General features: G+C 53.4%; 1 protein-coding gene across 4 annotated transcripts in view; it reads right to left on the bottom strand.

Annotated features, from left to right (window-relative positions):
• The window catches only part of NRP2 (neuropilin 2), a 119,722-nt gene that overhangs the window by 50,562 nt on the left and 48,626 nt on the right, over positions 1 to 20,534 (bottom strand). For all 4 annotated transcript variants that reach the window (XM_059702880.1, XM_059702881.1, XM_059702882.1 and 1 more), the window contains exons 7-10: positions 19,244 to 19,399; positions 6,452 to 6,596; positions 3,629 to 3,978; positions 1,699 to 1,843 (exon numbers count right to left, since the gene is read on the bottom strand). In XM_059702880.1, the coding sequence (XP_059558863.1) occupies positions 1,699 to 1,843; positions 3,629 to 3,978; positions 6,452 to 6,596; positions 19,244 to 19,399 (796 nt within the window). The remainder of the gene's footprint in view (positions 1 to 1,698; positions 1,844 to 3,628; positions 3,979 to 6,451; positions 6,597 to 19,243; positions 19,400 to 20,534) is intronic.

Below are 20,534 nucleotides of genomic sequence, written 5' to 3'. Positions count from 1 at the left end.
TCGTACTTACTTATCCTAACAGGTTTATTAGATGCCGGGCAGCAGTCTATGTACTTGACATGCATTATTTTGTGGAATCCTCATAATAACCCTAGGGGGTGTAGCTCTACCACGATCACCCCCGTTTTTCAGCTAAGATACCTGAGATGTTGAGGGCTAAGTAACGTGTCTGACTTACACTTGGCAATCTGTGGCCAGAGTCTAGGCCAGGGGTCCTCAAACTACGGCCCGCGGGCCACATGCAAATACAAATATTCTATTTGTTCCTGTTTTGTTGTTTTTTTTTTTACTTCAAAATAAGATATGTGCAGTGTGCATAGGAATTTGTTCATAGTTTTGTTTTTTTTAAACTACAGTCCGGCCCTCCAACGGTCCGAGGGTTTAAAAAGTTTGAGAACCCCTGGTCTAGGCACTCAGTGGCACACTGTTCCCCATAGGCACACACGTGTGTGCTTATGTGTGTGTATGTGTGTGTGTGTGTGTGTGCATACGTGCACTTGTAAATCTGGTGGGTAGTTTTATAAATTTATTTTAACTTGTGGAATGTGGTTAAAACCACTTGAAAGCCACTGGCCTAGAAGCCGCCGTTTTCAGCGCCTCAAATGGGCAGGTGACCCACATTCCTCGGAGACCTGGCCCTAGTGCTACCTAATGGGGAGAAGTGTCTCCCCGCTAGATGTGCTCATGAGGGCTGCCTGCACTCCGAGGGGGAGGGAGGCCGGTCTGGGCCCGATTCCCACCTGCGTGCCGCCATGGGCCCCCTCCTCTGCGCCATCGCAGCGGGCACGCTGGCACTTTTCTCCCTGGGAGCCCAGAGCACTCCTCCGACATGCCCTTATCAACCCTCCACGATCCCCTGCTGGTGACAGGCACAGCGCAGGCAGAATGGAGATACCTGGGCCCTGGGGGAGGGGGCCGGGGGCTCAGCCCGCCTGCCGCTGGCTCCTGCTGGCCTGGGGCTCTGGCGGCCCCAGCTCGTTGGCAGCAGTGAGTGTGCTCCGGGGGGTCTGTGGGGGGAGGAGGGCTGGTGCCCAGGGGACAGGTGGGGCTGACTCAGAAGAGCAGGGCGCTTCCCAGCAAAGGGTGGGCATGCTCAGGGGCCCCCTCCTTGTGAAGGAGAATTAAGAGGCGCTCCCAGGACCGGCTGCCTGGCGAGGGCGGGAATGAGCCATCTCCTGCCACACACTGGGAAGAGGTCCCAGCAACCGGGTCCCTCCTGAGCAAATGAATGCCTTTTACAGATGTGGCTTCGAAATGAAAACGAAGTCTCGGAGCCGCTGACATCTGGAGGCCAGATTCATGCATAAACCGATTACTTGATTATCATGAGGGGTTGTTTTTTCTCTCCCTTCCCTAAATCAACAGCCAAGCTCCCTGGCCTGAGGAGTCGGATCTAATTGAATTTGGGTGGGTGGTGTGTGGTTGTGATTTGTTTTTGAGAGACTGGGGCTGGAGAGCTGAAACGATCCTTTAAACATGACAAAGTACCTCCCTTGAGAAACCCCCAAGACCAGAGGCTGAGCGCCCATGGTCTGAGGCAGGAGGACATGGCAGGGCCCAGGTGAGCAGGGCTGCCGCATTTCGGTGGAGAGGGATTCAGCTAGGGAGGGGTGGCCCCTCTGCCCCATCCACGTCATGGTCTGATCCCCCCTCCCCCCCGCGCCCCGCCCAGGGCATCCTGAGGAGCCAGGGCCTTACCTGTCCAGTCACAGCCAAGCACCTCCAGCCGCATCCCGATTCCCGCTGGCGACCACCTCTCGGGGTACACCCGCACGTACTGCGCAGGGACGGGGTCGAACCTTCGGACGTCAGGGGTGTCGTAGTGCATGTTCCCTTCAAACAGCTGCAGGGGAGACAGGCTGCTCAGCCCTTCTTATGGGGGACCCCTCCTCCATCATCCCGTCTTCCCTCTCCTCCCCCTTCTCCTTCCCACCCTTCGCATCCAACAGAAGGCAGCGTCCTAGCTGCCTCCTGGTCGCTGGACATGACGGTTCCTGGGAGCTCCATTCTCAGGCCAAGGTTCGTATTCATTCGGAAGATGGTTAGAGGCCCAGACCATGGGAAGCGGGAGCAGGTCTGAGTGTCATCGCCAGGTCCCGCCTTCTATCCTGGGACTGAACTGAGCCCTCAGAAAAGAACTCGGCTCCGAATGAGTCTCACGCTGGACTTAGCCCCAGAGAGGAGAGAAGGGAGCTCAGGCTGCCTTGCCTGTTCCGAACTTTTCAGTTTATCAGGAATCAGACGTTCTAATCTAGTCCTTTTTCTAATGCTTGAAAGTCTAGATGTAGAAAGTCCCAGTTGACTGATGGTCCAAGTTCACGGAGAGGCAGAAGGGAAAGTGACCTTCCCAACACCTGGTCACACACTGATAGTCAGAGACTGTTACCCAAGCCTTTGCTTAGTGGAGGCAATTCTATCAAAAGAAAACTTGCCTAGAGCCCCAGTACATAAAACCGAGGACAGAGGGGCCGCCCTGGTTGAAGTCGGGGGGCGGGGGGGGGGGGGGGAGGTGGCGACCCAGAGCACACCTGGGAGCCACTGGCTTAGGGGAAGGTGGGGTGGAGACAGTCAGGGGCTGTGGTGATCAGCATGGGGAATGCTGCAGGGTGTCTGTGTCCACAGCTCCCAAAGGGGCGCTGTCCCAGGGAGGGCGGGCTCTGCCCCTGGCAAAGACCCTCTCTTTTCCCAGCACCCCCCCCCCCCCCCAGTGGTTAAGAGGAACCAGGATCCAACTTCTCCACCCACTAAAGGTTCCGGTAACCGAGCCCTGAGCCTTTCCAGCCCCTGGAATGGCGAGCTGGGAGCTGACATCAGTATTGCAAACCTCCAGCCCAGCCCTTGCCTCAGTGTCAAGAATGAGCACACTTGCTTAGTAAAGGGGCTGAGTAGGGACATGGGCTACCCCTTCCTGGTTAGGGGCTCTGCTCTTTAGAGGAAAACCAGGGGAAACTTAGACATGAGGTTGCGAAGGCCTGGCTAGCCGGGAAATTGACCTGGAGAAGAGAAACGATGTCCTCCCCCTCCTGGGGCTGCTCCGAGCCTGGAAGGCCGGCCTTCACGCCCCTGACGGCAGGGGCTGTCCTCCCTGCCTCGCCCGGCCGCAGCACCAGGCGGGAAAGATCTAACAGTCCAGACTCGGGAACTACAAAGGAGGGCGGCCACATTCAGGAAAGCACAGTTGTTTTTGGAAGTAAAGTCCCCGTTTCTACAGTTTAGCCTCCAAAAACCACATCTCCTTTGGATGTCTGGCCAATTGGAAGGAAACTTTATCTGGGAGAGCGTACAAAAGGCGTTGAACTTGACCGTAAGGCGTTTGGGCACTGGAGGCAGGCTCACGACGGGGTCTGAACCATGGAACCACCACAGGGACCCTGTGGGACCCTGGGCGTGCCATCGAGCCTCAGTGTGTCATCGCTAAAATGGGAGTGACAAAGGGTCTACCTTCCAAACCTGTTGGAAGGATTGAAATAATAATAAGGATTAAAATAAGGCAGTTAGCGCAGTGCCTGGCACAAAGTAATCTCTTAATGAGTATTCCTCATACTGGATTGTAGGGATTTGGTGATGATTGTCTGGATGGGAAACCAGCACCCCCGACTTAAGGTTAGAGTCCTCCAGGCACCCCTACCTTTGGCTGCTGGGTCCTGGGGTCCTGGATGTATTCCCAGTCCTTGCCGTTCAGGCTGTAAGAGACTTTGAACTTGCGCACAAACGCCCTGGCCTCCACCGCAGTGATGCTGTCTCCTCCCCGCGCCCCCTGGGCGATGACACCTTTCACCGTCTTGGGCGCCCCCAGGTCCACCTGCAGCCACTCCTCACCCGGCTGGGCCTGAGGGGTCCGGGGGAACCAGCCCGAGCGGCTGCTGACCAGGCGGGCGGCGCTGGGGCTCCAGAGGTACTCGCGGGTGGAGGAGGCGGAGATCTGCGCGTCCGTGATGAGGCCCGAGAGCATGCCCAGCATGTTGGAGCAGGGGGCGTCTGTGGGGAGGGGAGGAAGATGCAGGAGGTCAGGGCTGACACCACAGTCACTGGGGACACCCTATTCGTAGGGAGCTGTAAAAAAACCCCAACTGGTATCGAGCACTTTAAGTCAGCACTGATTTCTTTGCACTTCAAGGCAGAATAGTGCCGAGAGCCAAGACTGGGAGCCAGGCTGCCGGGGTTCATGTTTGCTCCGCCACTAACTGGCTGCATGACCTCAGACAAATATGACTGAATTGCCCCATGCCTCAGTTTCCCCAGGTCTAAAGGAGGACTAACAGCAGTGCTCACCTCTTGAGGGTTGCTGCGAGGGTTCCATTGGTTACTGTACGAAAGCTCACAGCCCAGAGCCTGACGTGCCGAAGCATCTAGTGCTGCTCGCCAAGGACTCTCAGATCTTTGTTGGTGACACCAGCTCCTGCTGCCCCAAAGGCTCGTCCCCCCGTCGCCACCGGGCTAACCTTTCCTCACCCCCTAAAGGTACATGTCACAGCCTCGGAAAGGCTGTCCCCAAACTTTCAACCAAGTTAATGAAGTCCTTCTAGTCACTCTTGCTCGGAGCTCCTGTTCTTTTTCTCCAGACACCCATCTTCGTTTCGAATGGTCCAGCACTTGTCTTTGCTAATTACCGATCTTGCCCGCTAGCCCGAAAGCTCCCTGATGTCAGAGGCCCCATCTGCTTAGCTCACTTCTCAGGCCCCAGCTCCCAGCATGGGGCCTGCACACAGCAGGCCTTCGGTAAATAGTTCTGGAGCACATGAGCGCGTGGACAAGGCGGGCCCTCTGTCAGTGCGCTTTAGGTGCCTGGACACTGAATTACAGACCCTCCAGGCGGTCCCAACTCTTCAAATCCACTGGTTCTCTCTTTTCAATTTTCCAGAAAATGAGTTTTCACTGAGTCCTCGCTGGGCGCCTTGTGCAAAGTGAAGGGACAGAAAGCCATCCCCTAGGTGGTTAGGATGCACACTCCCCTTAGGCAGCGGTTCTCAACCTGTGGGTCGCGACCCCTTTGGGGGTCGAACGACCCTTTCACAGGGGTTGCCTAAGACCATCGGAGAACACATATATAATTACATATTGTTTTTGTGATTAATCACTATGCTTTAATTATGTTCAATTTGTAACAATGAAAATCCATCCTGCATATCAGATATTTACATTACGATTCATACAGTAGCAACATTACAGTTATGAAGTAGCAACGAAAATAATTTTTTGGTTGGGGGTCGCCACAACATGAGGAACTGTATGAAAGGGTCATGGCATCAGGAAGGTTGAGAACCACGGTTCTAATCCATCCTCCACATTGTACCCCTGGGGTCTCGGCCCACATTCCCTGCCCGCCCTCTCACTTTCTCTCTTGGTCCCTCTGGCCCCTGTGCCGTTGAGCAAACGGTGACCACTCCCTGTGGCCTTTCCCTCTAGTCTGTAAGGCCTGTGTGGTTTACCACCCTGAACCCCATCTTGTCTGGTCTCGGAAGTGAAGCAGGGTCGGGCCTGGCTAGTACTTGGATGGGAGGCCTGTGTGCCCCTTGCCCTCAGCTCAGCCACCACTTCCTCAAGGAAGTCCTCCTCCCTGACCTCCAAGACTGGGGCAGGTCCCCTACAGTGTTCTTTATCATGGTTTTATTTACCTTTATTTGTGCATTTGTTGGCTTATAACTATGTCTCCCCAACTTGTCTAGCTGTCCCCCCCCCCCGAGCTGGGTCTGTTGTGCTCATCCCCGTATCCATAATGCCTTGCATAGCTCTTGGCCCCCAGTTGAGGCAGCAGAAAGTGTTGTTTGTTTGTTTGTTTGTTGTTAATCCTCACATTTTTCCATTGATTTTTAAAGAGAGTGGAAGAGAAAGACAGAGAGAAACATTGATGTGGAAGAAACACATCAATTGGTTGCCTCCTATACAAGCCCTGACCAGCGCCGGGGCCGTGGAGGGGCCTGTAACCAAGGTATGTGCCCTTGACCGAAATCCAACCTGGGACCCTTTGGTCCGCAGGCCACTGCTCTATCCACTGAGCCAAACCAGCTAGGACCAGAAAATGTTATTTGAGAGCCGGGCTCTTTCAAACTGCCTCGTTTCAAATCCTGGCTCTACCGCATAGTGCTGGGGGGTGGGGGTGGGGGAGTGCGGGGGGTGGGTGGGCGGGGGGGACCTAAATCTCCAAGTCTTGTCTCCTCAGGTGTAAAATGGAGAGACTAGGAACACCAGCCTCAAAGAGCACTTCTGAAGGTTATGGAAGATAACACACCCAAGTGCTTGGCATGGAGCCTGGCGCCTCAGCATTCAATAGATGTTAGCTAGTGGAGACAGTAGATGTTTAATAAACACCCCTGAATGAAGAGAGGGGGGCTGCTGGGACCTGAGTCCCCGAGCCACTCCTTCTCGGAAGGTCACGCGGTGCAATCATGGGCCGAGAGACAGCGGAGCCAGGACACAATCCGCTCCCAACCTCCCCGGGGCGCCACCTCACCTGTGACCCGGCAGCCGAAGAGCTCCAGCCGGAGGGCGATGCCCGCGTGCCAGGTCTGAGGGCGGACCCTGACGAACCTCGTGAGCAGCGGCGTGTGCAGCCTGTTCAAAACCACCTCCGTGGGGTCGCTGTTGCCCTGGAACACCTGTGACAGAGGACGCGGAACCACGTGAGTCACATCCCCACGTGCAGCGAGGCCCCGCGCGCGCAGCCCTTGAAGCGGGTGGGAAAGTTCTGTTGAACGCTATTCCCCTCCGGTTTACAAATAATCAGTGGGCTTGTGGTTGGGGGCCTTTTGAGCAGCGCCATGAAGAACAACGTTAATGTCCCACAGAGTTCTGACTTGAAAACAATCGGGGGTCTTCGCACACACTTTGGGAGACAAACACAATGTTGCCCCTGCGCTGAGAGCGAGCCGAGGAAGGCGCCTGGAAAAGGAAAACATGTCAGAAGCCGAGGGAGAGGGGAAAGAGTGGGATTTCCTTTAAAAATGGAGCAGAAATGTCCTCTTTTAGGGCCAACGGACCTCACCCGCTAGCTTGAACTTGACTCTCCCCTTTCCTTGTGTTGCAGGCGTCTGGCGCTATTTGCAGGGTGTTTAATGATGATCTGCTGTTTTCCTTAGTTACTTAGGGGCCTCCTTGTGCCATGAAGGAAAGGGTGAAAGGGTGGGGGGCCCCGTCTAGCCCCGTGCCCCTGTGTCAATCAGCATGTTCTGGGTTCTCCTGGCCTTTGTTGTGCGGTCAGGGTTGCAGACGGTCCCCTCGGAGCCCTGCCCCGGCTTCCTCTCACTGTGGTCCCCGCCCTGTAATGAAATCCATCCCTGTCCCCATCTGACCAAGGCGCCTCTGATGGGAGGAAAGGCTTTTGGGAAGAGCTTCTAACCCAACATGGTGGGAGCGAGTCCTGGCCTAGCAGATGGCCCGAATCAATAGCGGCCATATGGACCTGATGCTTTGTGGGCGTGCGCTCCATAGAAAACAAAGTGGCTGGGGCAAGTCTATGCGAGTTCCTCTCGGTTTCCTGGGTAAGGGTGGAGGGAAAGGCCAACTAACCAACCACCACTTTTAAATCATGCCTGTCATGGCTGTCACAACCATGTGGGTGTAAATCCACTCCCAGCCGACTCTGCAGCAGCGAGCAATTTCTCCTGGGTGGGGGTTGGGGATAGATGCTTCAGCTCCTGATACCTGGGCCGTGCCAGGGGGTCCCTGACAGGCCGGGACACGGGTACATCTGAATATGAACACCTTCGAGCCAGACACTCTGTAAAGACAATTACGCCCACAATACCCCGGGGTCAGGTATTACTAGTCCCACTTTACTGATGAGGAAACTGAGGCTCGGAGAGGTCTGCCTGGACCCGAAGGCCTTGCCATGTTTTTAGGTCGCGGTCTCTTAGGTGGACTCGCATCTCTTTGGACACATGCGCGGCGTTTATGTTGGTGGCTAGGAGTCCTGGAGCCGGAAGGTCTCCAAGCGCGGATTCGCTGAGGCAGAGCGGCTGTTACCAGTGTGTTTATAATCCCAACTGAGAATGCTCTGGGTAACAGCAAGGAGCGGCCAGAAGCTCAGAGCCAATGAACAGCCTGGAAGTGTATGTAGGAGCCCTGCCGTCAGGCAGCCTGGACCCCGCCGTATGTCCTGCTTGCTCAGGTCCAAGGTGAGAGCCACCTAATACACAGCTCCCCTCTGATGGCGAGGGTGAAGGGCTAAGAGACGTCACACCTTCTGCAACCAAATGAGATGTGGCTTGCTTAAGACAAACAGAGGAAAGGAGAGGAAGGAAGGTTTCACCAGCCCAGCACATTCTGTTTAAATCTCTTGTTCCGGGTGCTGCGCCCACGGACTGCTGGGAGCCTCCCTCCGTCCTGGTCCTAAGGTGGCTAGTCTCCCCCTCAACTGCCTTGCGGGTCACAGGAAGCCCAGAGGCAGGACCGCTGGACACTCACATAGCCCAGGTTCGCTCTGGCTGCTTGATGCTTCGTGACTGAGGATAAAGAGGGGGGAGAAGAGACAAAGAAGGGCCAGGGAAACCCACAGAAAGAGGGGAGAGCCGGGCAGCTGGGAGAAGTTCAGAGAGAGGCCGAGGCTCTTCATCTCAGAGAGGGATGGCAGGAAGGAGGGACTAGGGCCCAGGAAGGTCTGGCCTCCCCAGGCCCTTTCCTTGGCCTCCTGGGTGCTGATAGAGGGCTCCGTGGCTCTGAGGAAGGGGACAGGTGAAGAGACCGCATTCGGGGGAGATCCATCAGTTTTCCTAGGCTTCTGTGGGCGGCAGAGGCTGGTTGCCTTTGTGTTGTTTGGCAAGGAGAAGCGAGGGCAGCACTCTGCTGATTTTGGTGGGTGCTGTGGGCAGTGGGGGCCTCCACTGGCCAGCTCCCTGAGGGCGGTGACAATGACTGTGTGTGGCCTCCGTCAGGAGATGCTACAGAGTTGGAGGGGAGGGGCTTGATGGCCATGTGAATGCATAATTGGGGTGTGGAGTGGATTCAAACTTAAACCCAGCTGCAATCCACGGTACCCACACGCTGGTCCTGTTTAGAAACACAACATGTTGCATATGTTCTGAATATCTGACCCCGTCATTGCTCAGCTTGGGCAGATAATACCAAGGAACCTTTCTTCCCTCCCCCTCAGGAATGGTTGTGTCTCTGGACTGCCTTTGGGAGTCTGGTGTGTGCGTGAGTGTGGCTGCATGTGTGTGCACTCGGGTGTGTGCATGTCCAGGGAGAAGGTTGGTTTTCCCATGACGCATGTGCTCACAGGCTTGGAGGGAGCACCGCCAGGTCTCTGCCCACAGTGACATCAGCCAGAGGGAGGCACACGCTTGGTTTACCTGCCCCAGGCCATCACCCTGGCTGCTCACATTGAACGTCCCTCTGCCGCTCCATTTGCCCAGCGTCTCCCTCCCCGGGACCAAATGAGGCTCTTCCCACGTGGCCTCAAATGACCCTTCACGTTTCTGAGCCCAGTCCCTTCTTGGATTTTTGTTTGCTCTTGACCTTGTGCTTATATTTTCCCCCTGAAATTTGGACCCTTTGCTGAAGGAATACCATATTATTTTATGAAACTATTCATATACTGTCCACTCTGAATGTGGCATAGTAGGAGGGGAAATCCCAAAACACCCAACCACCACTGAACTGGGATTCAGGAGACAGATTCTACTGCTAATTAGCTCAAAAGTGTGGGCCCCAACGTCCTCTTCTATTAAATGAGGGGATTGTGTGAGTTGATTTGTAAGGTCCTTTCTGGCCCCCGATTCTTGCTCTTTCTGGCTTCCTTCACAAGAGTTTTCCTATCCAGCACTGCCTTGGGAGTGTCCACTTTGTAACAGGGCACCATAGTTATCCGGTGGTCCCTGGAGGCTCAGAGCTTTTGTGGACAAGTGCTGTGGGTTTTCATACACTTACAGGGATGCCAGAACACACGTGGTGAGCACCCCACTCACAGGGAGAGTCCACCTCGTTGATGTTTTGGTTCAATAACAGTTCGAATTATTAATAACGAAGAGTAATAAATAACCACACCTTGCTCCTTACATATTGTCTTTTGCCCAAAGCTATCCAAGTGCCATTTATGAAAATCCATTTTTAATGACATATTAAGCACATTCTCTTCCTCCTGACCCAATGGAATTACAAGGTCTCTATTTTTCTCCCTGCCTCTCCCTATTTATAGCTGGTAAATGCGATCATATATTATACATCTTTATGACTTTCTCAATGCTTCTGTGGTTTCCGAATCACCGTCATCTGTTTTCTGATCAAATTCTCTGAGATGGATTCTTGGCTTCCAGTCTAGGCATTGCAAGGTAAGGAGTTGTGTGCACCGGAAATGCTGCCAGGAAATTGGTTTTATTCCCTATTCCCTGCCGACTCACTGAATCACTATAGGCAAATCAATAAACCTTAGATACCTTGGTTTCTCCTTCAGGAAAATGAAGTCTCTAACAGGCTTGCAGATAGATGCTGCTAAGTCTACCAGCCCTCCTGCCGGCTCCATTGCCTGCACTACACCCAGGGCAGATGTCAGAGTGGAAGCTGCGTCACAAGTAGCAAGCAGGTCTTTGTTAAATCGGAAGAGTTCCAGTTCTGAAAGCCATCGACTCCCAAGTGGAACCTCGAGGCCAGAAATTTTCAAACCATCACTTCGCAGTGAGATGTCCCCAAGGCTGAGGAAACTCTGTGGGTTGTCAGCATGTGGTACACCCAGCGAGGCCTGTATCCAATGCGATGATCAAACGATAACATCTGCTTTAAAAGCTGGATGTCACAGATGGTGCACACTTTTGTCAATTTTAAAAGAAAAATGCTGGTATGGTTGCCTTACTACCCAAAGGAAAACCAGAAATAGGCTCAAGGTGACCCTCGCTTCCTGAAGAAGTGGGAATAGAAAAAAACAAACAAACCTGTATAGGATATAGCTATAAAAGCTCTGTTGAGCATAAAGATTTCTTTAAATGTATCTCTGTAAAAGCAAGTCTGAAAAACAATTCAGGGCACAAAGTGGTTTGGATAATCCATTTGGTGCCTCGCTGAATGCTGAACATAATCCAACACTTTCCAATTGATTCTTGAGACCTTTGGTTTATTTTCCGTGAGAGAGAATCTGAAACCAGCAGCACCTCGTGGATTTTCTGATTTGCACCTCTGGGGGAGGGGGCACCTGCCAATTATGCTGGCTGCTATCCAACACCCCAGTTGTATTATTATCTATACTGTGCCCCGTCCAAACCGGGAAAAGAAAATCAACATGTTTGACCATGCCTGAGAGCTCACAGGCATGAACTGTAATATTATGTAAAATAAAGGGCATTATCTATATAGAAATATTGCCCCAGAAAGCGTCACTCTACTGCAGTGACTTTGGCTGAGAACAGTGAGTGTTTCAGCCTGCCTACCTCGGAGGCCTCTGGGCTGGGAGATTTCCTGCCAGGCCTCAGTCCCTTTCTTTTTCTTTTTTAAAATATATTTTTATTGATTTCAGAGAGGAAGGGAGAAGGAGAGAGAGATAGAAACATCAATGATGAGAGAGAATCATTGATTGGTGTCTCCTGCATGCCCCCTACTGGGGATTGAGCCCACAACCCAGACATGTGCCCTTGTTTGGAATCTAACCTGGGACCCTTCAGTCTGCAGGCCAACGCGCCATCCACTGAGCCAAACTGGCTAGGGCCGCAGTCCCTTTCTTACAGCCATTAGTGTCTGCCATCAACATCCAGGTGCCCAGGACGGTGGAGGTGCCCCGTCCACCAAGGCCTTGGGGTGAAGGCTCACGGTGTTACCTGGCTGTTCCCCTGGCTCAGCCAGCAGGCCCTGGCGGAAGATGCAGGCTCTGGGTGTGGCCACGGCCTCCCCTTCGCACAGGGCTTCGGGATTCAGTCTGCGCACGCCTGTCTCTTCATTACCTGTGGTGCGACCTACAGTTTGTTTCTACTTTGCTGTAAATATCTGAACGCAGCCCGCTCCAGGGACTGCAGAGAAAGCAGGAAATTTTTCAAAGCCAGCACAGCGCTGGGGCCCTGAGGTAGAAAGTGTGCAGGAGACATTCTTCCACTTTTTTCTTTAACAAAATAAAAAATACTTCTCTCCACTAATAAATGTTTCATTGCGCCCAAACTTCTCCTTTTCAATCTACTTGGCACAGACACCGAAGGAGGAGGAGGACGAGGCAGGCGGAAAGAGGGGAGGTGGGAATGAAGGGCAGAAACGGGGGGAACCAGGAGCAGCTCCTGTTAAAAATTCGTCTCAGAAACAACTGTACCGACGCATCCTCAGCCCGGGGCCCGTCTTCACTCTCCACCCCCTTCCCCCGCATTTCCTCTAAAACCAGCTATCGAATCCCCATGTAAAAATAAATTGTTAGCCCGGCCGACGTGGCTCAGTGGTTGAGCGTTGACTTATGAACCAGGAGATCATGGTTCCATTCCCAGTTGGGGCATATGCCCAGGTTGTGGGCTCAATCCCCAGTGTGGGGCATGCAGGAGGCAGCTGATCAATGATTCTCTCACATCATTGATGTTTCTCTCTCTCTCTCCCTCTCCCTTCCTCTCTGAAATCAATAAATATATATTTAAAAAAATAAATAACTGCATTGTTAATTAATGAATGCCATCCTGTTTAATTAATTTATTGCACCAAACAGGCAAGGGGCGGTGTGTGTGTGCGTGCGTGGGGGGCAGGGGGGCTGTTGCACTCAGGGAAAATGATGTTAAGTAATGGACATTCCCCCCCCCCTTTTTTTTTGTAAATCACGGTCCTGACATTTCTCTCTTAAAACTCTTCCTTAAAGACGATAAAATTTGGTTTAAGCTGCTTTCATTCTAGTGGATGTGGGAACCCAGCCAGATGCAGAGTCAGAAGGGACGTCAGTGAAGGTAAGGATGGGGGTGGGGCGAAGACGCTCCCTCACCACCAAATGCTCACTATGACCACGATGCCCTCCTGTCTCCTCCTCCTTCACTTTAGGGCTGTTTTTGTCATCAAGCGGTTTTGCTGATGTGAAGGAGGAGACAGAGAGGCAGGAGCGTGTCACGGGGTGTGGGGCGGGGCCGCCGGGGGGGGGGGTTCTGCCTGGGGGTGGGGGGTGGGGAGAATATGTGCATCCCCATCTGTGTGTGCCTGGTGGGGCTGCTAGATTTACTGCAGGATTATGTTACCCCCATGGAGACGCTGAGCCCTGGAACATACATACTAACAGGATTAGGGTTTCAGGATTTGAGACAGGAAAGCATCAGGAGGAGAGGAGTGGAGGGCCGCTCAGGGATTTGGGGCTGGAGGAGATGGGGTGGGGGAGAGGGAGCATCAGAGCAATGCAGGGCTGGAGGCGATGGCCAACATCCTCCTGCAAAGCCGGGGGAGAAACTGACCTTCTAACTGCGAAGGGCCCTCCACACGGAAAACCTCCTAAAACAGGCCTTGCCACGTTTTAAAGTATTTCTATTGACTTCAGAGAGGAAGGGAGAGGGAGAGAGAGAAACATCAATGATGAGAGAGAATCACTGATTGGCTGCCTCCTGCACACCCCACACCGGGGAGCGAGCCCGAAACCTGGGCATATGCCCTGACAGGGAATCGAACACTGACCTCCTGGTTCCTAGGCTGACACTCAACCACTGAGCACGCCAGCCAGGCATTGCCACTTTTTTTAAACTTGCAGGTGGGCAGATGAGAAAGCAAAGGGTACAGGGAGGGAGGCCCTGAGCCTATCTGACTCCTTCATTTCTCTTCCAGGGGAATCTCAGCAAACGGAAGAAGGAAAACGGCGAGAGCAAAGAACCCCACAATCCACCAGATGAGGTGTTGGCTCTGGTGCTCATTAGAAACCCCAGGGTCAGGGCCCCCAAGCAAAATGGTGATGCCTGTCCACACCCCTTGCTTAGGTACTCTGTCCCTCTGGCCCTGTGCACAGTGGTGGCCTGGGAAATTTGGGGAATTTAGCATCAGGGCTGAAAGCGCCAGGGTGGCTGGTCTCAGCTCCCGGAGACAATTCCGCACCCGTGGGAGCTGGGTGAAGCCAGCCATGGGAGCCCAAGAGAGAAAAGGTTCCAAGCTTATGTATAATGAAATTTTCCCTTGAGCTTCCTAAGTAGAGAGGCTAAAGGTCTGAGCTCATCCCAGGGCGAACGGATAAGGGACAAACTTAATTACCCAGGGCCCTGGATTCTTCCCTGCTGTCATTGAGGGGGGCAGAGACACGGGGGGGGGGGGACTTGAATTTGGAAAGGGCACCAGCCCTCTTCTGAATACACATAGCCCTGGTGAGACGACGCAATCAGAGCCGTGACTCTGAAGGCTGATGCCATGGCTGGCTGACGGTTTGAGTCACTGCCCTAATCTGATACACAACAAACACAATTACAACACCGAAAGGATAAGGGGAAGCCAGTCATCCACTAGGAGGTTTAGCAAAAAGGTGTTTTTGGAGAATTCAAAGTTATTAATTGGAGGAATTGATTGCACCGTAAGAGGAGAGTGAGGCTAAGCGGGTTACCCTCTCAGGCCCCATCGGATGCAGGGAGAGGTCTGGATGGCTTATCAGGCCCCGCCCAGACCTCGGATTTTAAAAGAGGCAGATAAATATCCCATGGGGCCTTGTTACTTTTTAAATGGATAACTTGCTTCTGCTCACGAAGAGCTTTGTGGGCCTAATACATTAATTATGTCGGCAGAGAGCCTTCCATCTGTGGATCCCAAGGTGCTGGGCCAGCAGTAGCCGGGGCACCATTCCATCTGGGCGGATGGAAACACTGAGGCACAGAGCTGCTCAGGGAGATCTGCAAGGTCACCTGGCGCATCAAGGTCACCGGGCGCATCAAGGTCACCCGGCGCATCAAGGTCAGAATGGATGCCATGTGGTCCCACCTGTGAGCCGACTGATCTGGGGAGTCCGGTTTCCCAACACCACTCCCCTCCCCAGTCTCTGATCGTTTTGCAGAGGTTTTCAAATTCCCCAACGGCTTTCCAAGTGATTTGGTTTAATTTAGAAAACAAATCTAGGACAGAGGATTTTTGAAGTGGGGGTGTTTGTTTTCGAGGGATATGGCCAAATCAGACGCAAAGCAACTTCTTTCTACTCTACATCCTCAGGCTTCTAGGACGGGGCCCAAACTCTGCAGCGCCGAGCCTGGCCCTCCGAGCCACGCAGTCCAGACGTGACCTGCCTTCAGATCTCCCTACCAGGCTCTCCAGGCAAAGGCACCCCTCCTGACCTCTAGACGAAGTTCCCTCTGCATGCAAGACGGTGAGCAAGGCATGGGCCAGACTGTGAGAACACCTGCCGGGGATCAGAGCCCGGTGACCAGGTGCCTTCGGCAGGGACTGCCCGGTTCCCCAAGTCTCAGGGGGCAAATGACTCGTCTCAGCGTTTCAAGTCCACAGTCTTTGAAACCCTGTTAAGTTCCGAAGTGAGTAAGTCGGTGCCTGAGGGTTCTCCGAGCCCCTTGGAGGTCATCATTACATTAATATGTCAAGCGTAGGGCGGGCGTTTCTGCCACTCACCAGGGGGCCATTCGAAACACTCTCGGACCCAAACCTTTCCTCATCCCAGTCTCACCCTCCCATCCTCAGTGTGGTCATCAGGATCTATTTAACCCCCTTGGCTTTCTCTTTTAGCTAGAACTTCTTCGAAATACATCAGAATAGCCCAGCAGCACTGTGACCAAGAGGAAGGTACCCAGAGCTGTGTCAACAGGGGAGTTGCCCACATTTACTGAGTAAGGGAGGGCTGGAGGCCGGGGCTTTTGCTTAGACATATACGGGCCACGCCCTGTGCCCCCCTGTCGGGACACCGGTCCTGGCCTCATTCCCTCCAGTGCAGACTCTGAACCGGCATCTCCAAGGTGAGCAGGAGCTTGGCCAAGGCCTCCTGCCTTCCAGCGCCTCCCTCTCTCTCCACGCCTCTCCCTGGCTGTATGTGTGCACCACTGCGCCTGTAATTACAGACACACCCGCGAACCGTGCACTGTTGTATTTACAACACTCTGCCTATGTTTGGGGTGTTATTAATACAGCTGGGGAAACCAAAAGCAGCCGTTTTCTGCTTGTGGTTTCTGAGGAAATCTATGGGAAGCAATTTGTGTAAGCTAAGGGAGCACATGGGCTGGGTCTGGGCTCCAGCAGGCGGCCGAGCTCCCAGCCTTGTGGTTACGCCATAAATGTGCATAAGGAGGACCCGCCCTGTAGGAAAATCATAGGTTCCATGTTTATGGCATGTGGGACGGAGAAGGACTGGGGAATGTGCTGTGCATATGGCCTGCATCACCGTGCCACGTATTGAAGGGGGATGCTCGCCCTACCCACGGCTACAGTGTCATGCCTTTCTCTCAGGCAACCTCACCGCTACCTGTTGGATGGAAAGCGACGACGAAGAGGCCGCTCTGGGCTGGGGGAGGCTGGAAAAGAGTCCTTGAGTTTTCCTCACTTCCTTCCCCCACAGGCCCAGTCCTCGCCTTAGCCCAGCCTGGGTCTAATTTTTAAACAGTGTTTTGCAAGGAAATAGCACGGCCATCCCCCATCACCTTGAGGCTCATTAATCTTGTTTTTCTCCAGTTTCCCCAATTCCCTGGTCTTTGGTCCATTGTATTGGTGTGCAGGGGATAAAACCAGGTTCCCACATTCCGGCCCCAAACACCACCCCGCCTCCCCTTCACACCCGGTGCACTGGTCTGCATCTGCAAGCCCTCCCCCTGACCACAGAGCAGAGCCCGCTGCCGCCTCCACCTCGGCGACGCTTTGCTCACAGGTCCTGCTGTCTGAATTTGGCTTTCCAGCTACTACTTAGCACAGTGAGCTTGGCACGGCGCCCACCATCCAGCAGCTACAAAGAAAGGCTCAGTGGTAGCGCCTGGCATTGACGAAGCCGCTCCCTCCACTGCCCCCAAGTCCCCTCCTCACCCCGCCTTCCTGTTGTGGCATCAAATCAGACTGCAGCAGACTTGACAAATCTATTTGGCATGGTCCCCTCAGCGATTTCACCCCGCACAGCCCAGAGAGCCGTGAGGCTCCTGAACGGTATGGAATCTGCACGTTAAATACCGCCGTCTGGGAGGTGGATCTGCTAATGAAGGAGCAGGGAGATCACCCGTGGAGGGAGGGCCCAGCAGGTCTCCCCTGTCGCCTCCACACCTCAGGGGCGAGGGGGCGTGAGGGAGGGGGCAATGTGCAATTGGCAGGCTTTGCATCCTCCCGCCTCCTTGTAGGTACCAAGAGGATGAATTTCTAAGAAGCAGACATGCTACTCCTCTGCCCCAGTGCCTTTATGGGGGCAGGACTGACTCACTAAAAAACAGAAAATAACAAAACAAAAACAAATTATCCCTTGACTACTGGGGGGAAATTTTAGCCAAGGGTAGGACGAGGAGGAGGGAGAGGAGGAGGAGGAGGAGGAGGAGGAGGAGGAGGAGGAGGAGGAGGAGGAGGAGGAGGAAGAGGAAGAGGAGAGACAGAGAGAGGGGGAGATCCAATATGAAAAAGTTGAGGAGAATGATTCTAAAGGCGCCCAGAAAGCAAAATTCAATTCGCAGGGAACATCTCCCCTGCAGCACGAATACCGGGGGTAAAGCCAGGGAGGACAGCATTCTATCAAAATGTGCAGCGCTAAGGTATTTCCAAAAGCAGAGTCCCTACAAATGGTGTTTTAAATAGCATCCGGTCCATCTGCATGCTCTTAAAATCAGCTTATGCTACAGGATCCCTCTGGCCCGCACTGCTTAGTCACTGAGCCTGGACAGGGCGGCGGTCAGGTGAGCCTCCTCGTCCCCCCCCCCCCCCCGCCACGCCGCTACCCAGCTGCCGGCCCTCGTCTACCTGGCGAAGCCCTGGGTTCTACCAGTTTCTTACTGAAAAGGGTGGGTGGAGAAAGAAGGCATGAAAATGAGTGTGGGGGTGGCGGGCGGGGGGAGACTCGGTGCACAGCACTCCCAGCCCCCAGTGCCCACCCAGGCTGGCCATTTCCAAAGGGTATTTGACAACTCTTTCTGCAACAGATGAAGTCAGTGAGAAACCAGACCTGGCCCCACGTGTCAGGGCGAGGGCGTCTTTCGCGCGCCCCCTTTATCTGTGAAGTGGGGAATTCCTGTGTCTGTGTGCATTGATGCCTAGTAATATTGAGAAGCCACGGTTTTCAGATGAATGGTGCCATGTTACTATGGCAATTTTGATGTAAAAAAAAAAAATCCACTCTTTTAAAATCTCACATTTCCCGAGTGAAACGGTGCCACCAACATTATAGCTCAGGGTTTTCTGGGCCCAAGGTTTCCAGCTGCACGGCAAGAGCCAGCTGCCTGGGGTCAGTGACCGGCGGAGGGCGCTGCTGGGAAAGGCCTTTGGCTTCTCTAGGTCTGTGTCCCATTCGACCCTTCACAACCCGAAGGACCAGGGCTCTGGTGGAACAATAGCCCTAGAGAGGGGACCCCTTTCCCTCTGTCCCCAGTCCCCTCCAGAGAAGGGTGAGCATGCTCCTTCCGGGCCTTGGGCCAATTAGTGATACCAGAGCTCCCCCACCCAGGTGAGCCCACCAGCCAGTAAGGCCCCAGGCCCGGAGTGCACAGCCACAATGCCAGGGCCAGAATGCCACGTGTCTGCAGAACTCTGAGCGCCAGACATCCGTCCGTATGTCCAACAAAAGCCCCACATCACCCGCCCGGCCACACCTCTGTGAGCCCTCAATGCTGAAGGCCCAGCCGAGAGAGAGAGAGAGAGAGAGAGAGAGAGAGAGAGAGAGAGAATTCACTGCTCTGTGCCAAGCAGGGCTGCCTGTTCAGATGCCATCCCGACACATGGATTTCTCCTCGCTATTTATTGTCCCCTTTCTTCTTTGGGACATTGTGATCCCTCTCAGGACTTGTGCCCTTTCATTGCCAGACCTCGGTAACTCCTGAACTGCCGGTTCCTGTGGTTTTGTGATTGTTAACCCAGCGTGTGGAAGGGACTCCGGCCATAAATGCTCAATGAATCCTGTGCGGGGAGACTAGGGCTGGGAACAGATTTTCTCCTTCATTTGCAGTCAGAGAGTACTCTGCAAGCACGCTCTCTCTCTCGCTCTCTCGCTCGCTCTCTCTCTCTGCTCTGCAGGATGCAACAGCAGCCAGGTTGTTGGAGAAATGGTATTTTCCAATCACTTTAGCATAAGGAAGAGTATTTTCCGGGCCAGCATCTCCCATGTCTCCATCAGTTATTTGAGCTGCACTGAACAAGACTCCTTCCCCGCGTGGAGCTGCCTGGAAGCTCCTCTCTCCCCGCCTGTCCTGCTCCGTCCCAGCATGCCCGTGAGGTGGGGAAACGGGTTTACCTTGTGGTTTTTGCCATGCCGGTACACCATCCAGTCTTCACCATTGGTACTGACTTCCAGTTTGTAGGATTTGACATAATAGCCATTCTGGGTCTCCCTGGAAATCGCCCCCTGCGTTGCAATGGCCGTGAGCACGGTGAGAAAGCGCAGGTCCACCTGAGGAAGAGAGGCGGGGACGTAAGGGGGGCAGCGTCTTGCTTTTTCTCTGAAGGACACAATGGTCAATCGCAGCTCACAACCTGTGTCTGTGATCACTCAGACGTATCAGTGATTAAGGGCCAATTTGCAATTGCACTAGACCAGTGATGGCGAATCTATGACATGCGTGTCAGAGGTGACATGCGAACTCATTTTTTTGGGGTTGATTTCTCTTTGTTAAATGGCATTTAAATATATAAAATAAATATCAAAAATATAAGTCTTTGTTCTACTACGGTTGCAAATATCAAAAAATTTCTATATGTGACACGGCACCAGAGTTAAGTTAGGGTTTTTCAAAATGCTGACACGCCGAGCTCAAAAGGTTCACCATCACTGCACTAGACAGTGAAACTCAACTTATTTGACACTAAATAGGACACCTTTGAAATCGTAACGATTATTTCTCTCTCTTTTTGCAAATCTGAATGGACAGTATTAAGTTTAATCTTAAGGGAATCGTTGAATGTCTAGAAGCATGACCCCTTCTTACTGAACAGCAGCCTGCCTTGGATAGCCAAAGCAGATCCTGCTTTAAAGGAACAATGGCTAAATCCAATCCAATCCACTCCAATCCAGTGCAATTCAATCCAATTCACTGACGATGCCCGAGTTGCAAAATCTCAGCTCAGGTCTGTCTCCCCTCCCTCACTCCATTGTGTATTTAGTTGCTCAGGTCAGTCAGGGGTCAAAGGGCAGGCAGAGTCTGCCCAAGCAATTAGGCTTGTGCACCAAGACCTGACCTTTGCTCCATGAGGAGGATGGCCAACATTTCGACGCACCTCCCCTCCTACAACACCAAACCCATTTGGAAATCGCTGGATGTCATTCTTTTGCTGGCCACAGCGTTTCTTTTCGTTTTGTTTGTTTGTTAATCCCCACTCGAGGATATTTTTTTCATTGATTTTGGAAGGGACGGGGAGAGACAGAGAGAGAAACGTCGCTGTAAGAGAGACGCATTGATTGGTTGCCTCCCTCACATGTCCCAACCAGGGCTGGGGACTGAGCCTGCAACCGAGGTATGTGCCCTTGACCAGAATCGAACCTTCAGTCCGCGGGCCGATGCTGTACCCACTGAGCCAAACCAGCGAGG

This window comes from Myotis daubentonii, chromosome 7 (genome assembly GCF_963259705.1).
Source record: "Myotis daubentonii chromosome 7, mMyoDau2.1, whole genome shotgun sequence".
Lineage (NCBI taxonomy): Eukaryota > Metazoa > Chordata > Mammalia > Chiroptera > Vespertilionidae > Myotis > Myotis daubentonii.
Note: the sequence above shows the minus strand (reverse complement) of the source record. Positions and strands in the feature narration are given on the sequence as shown.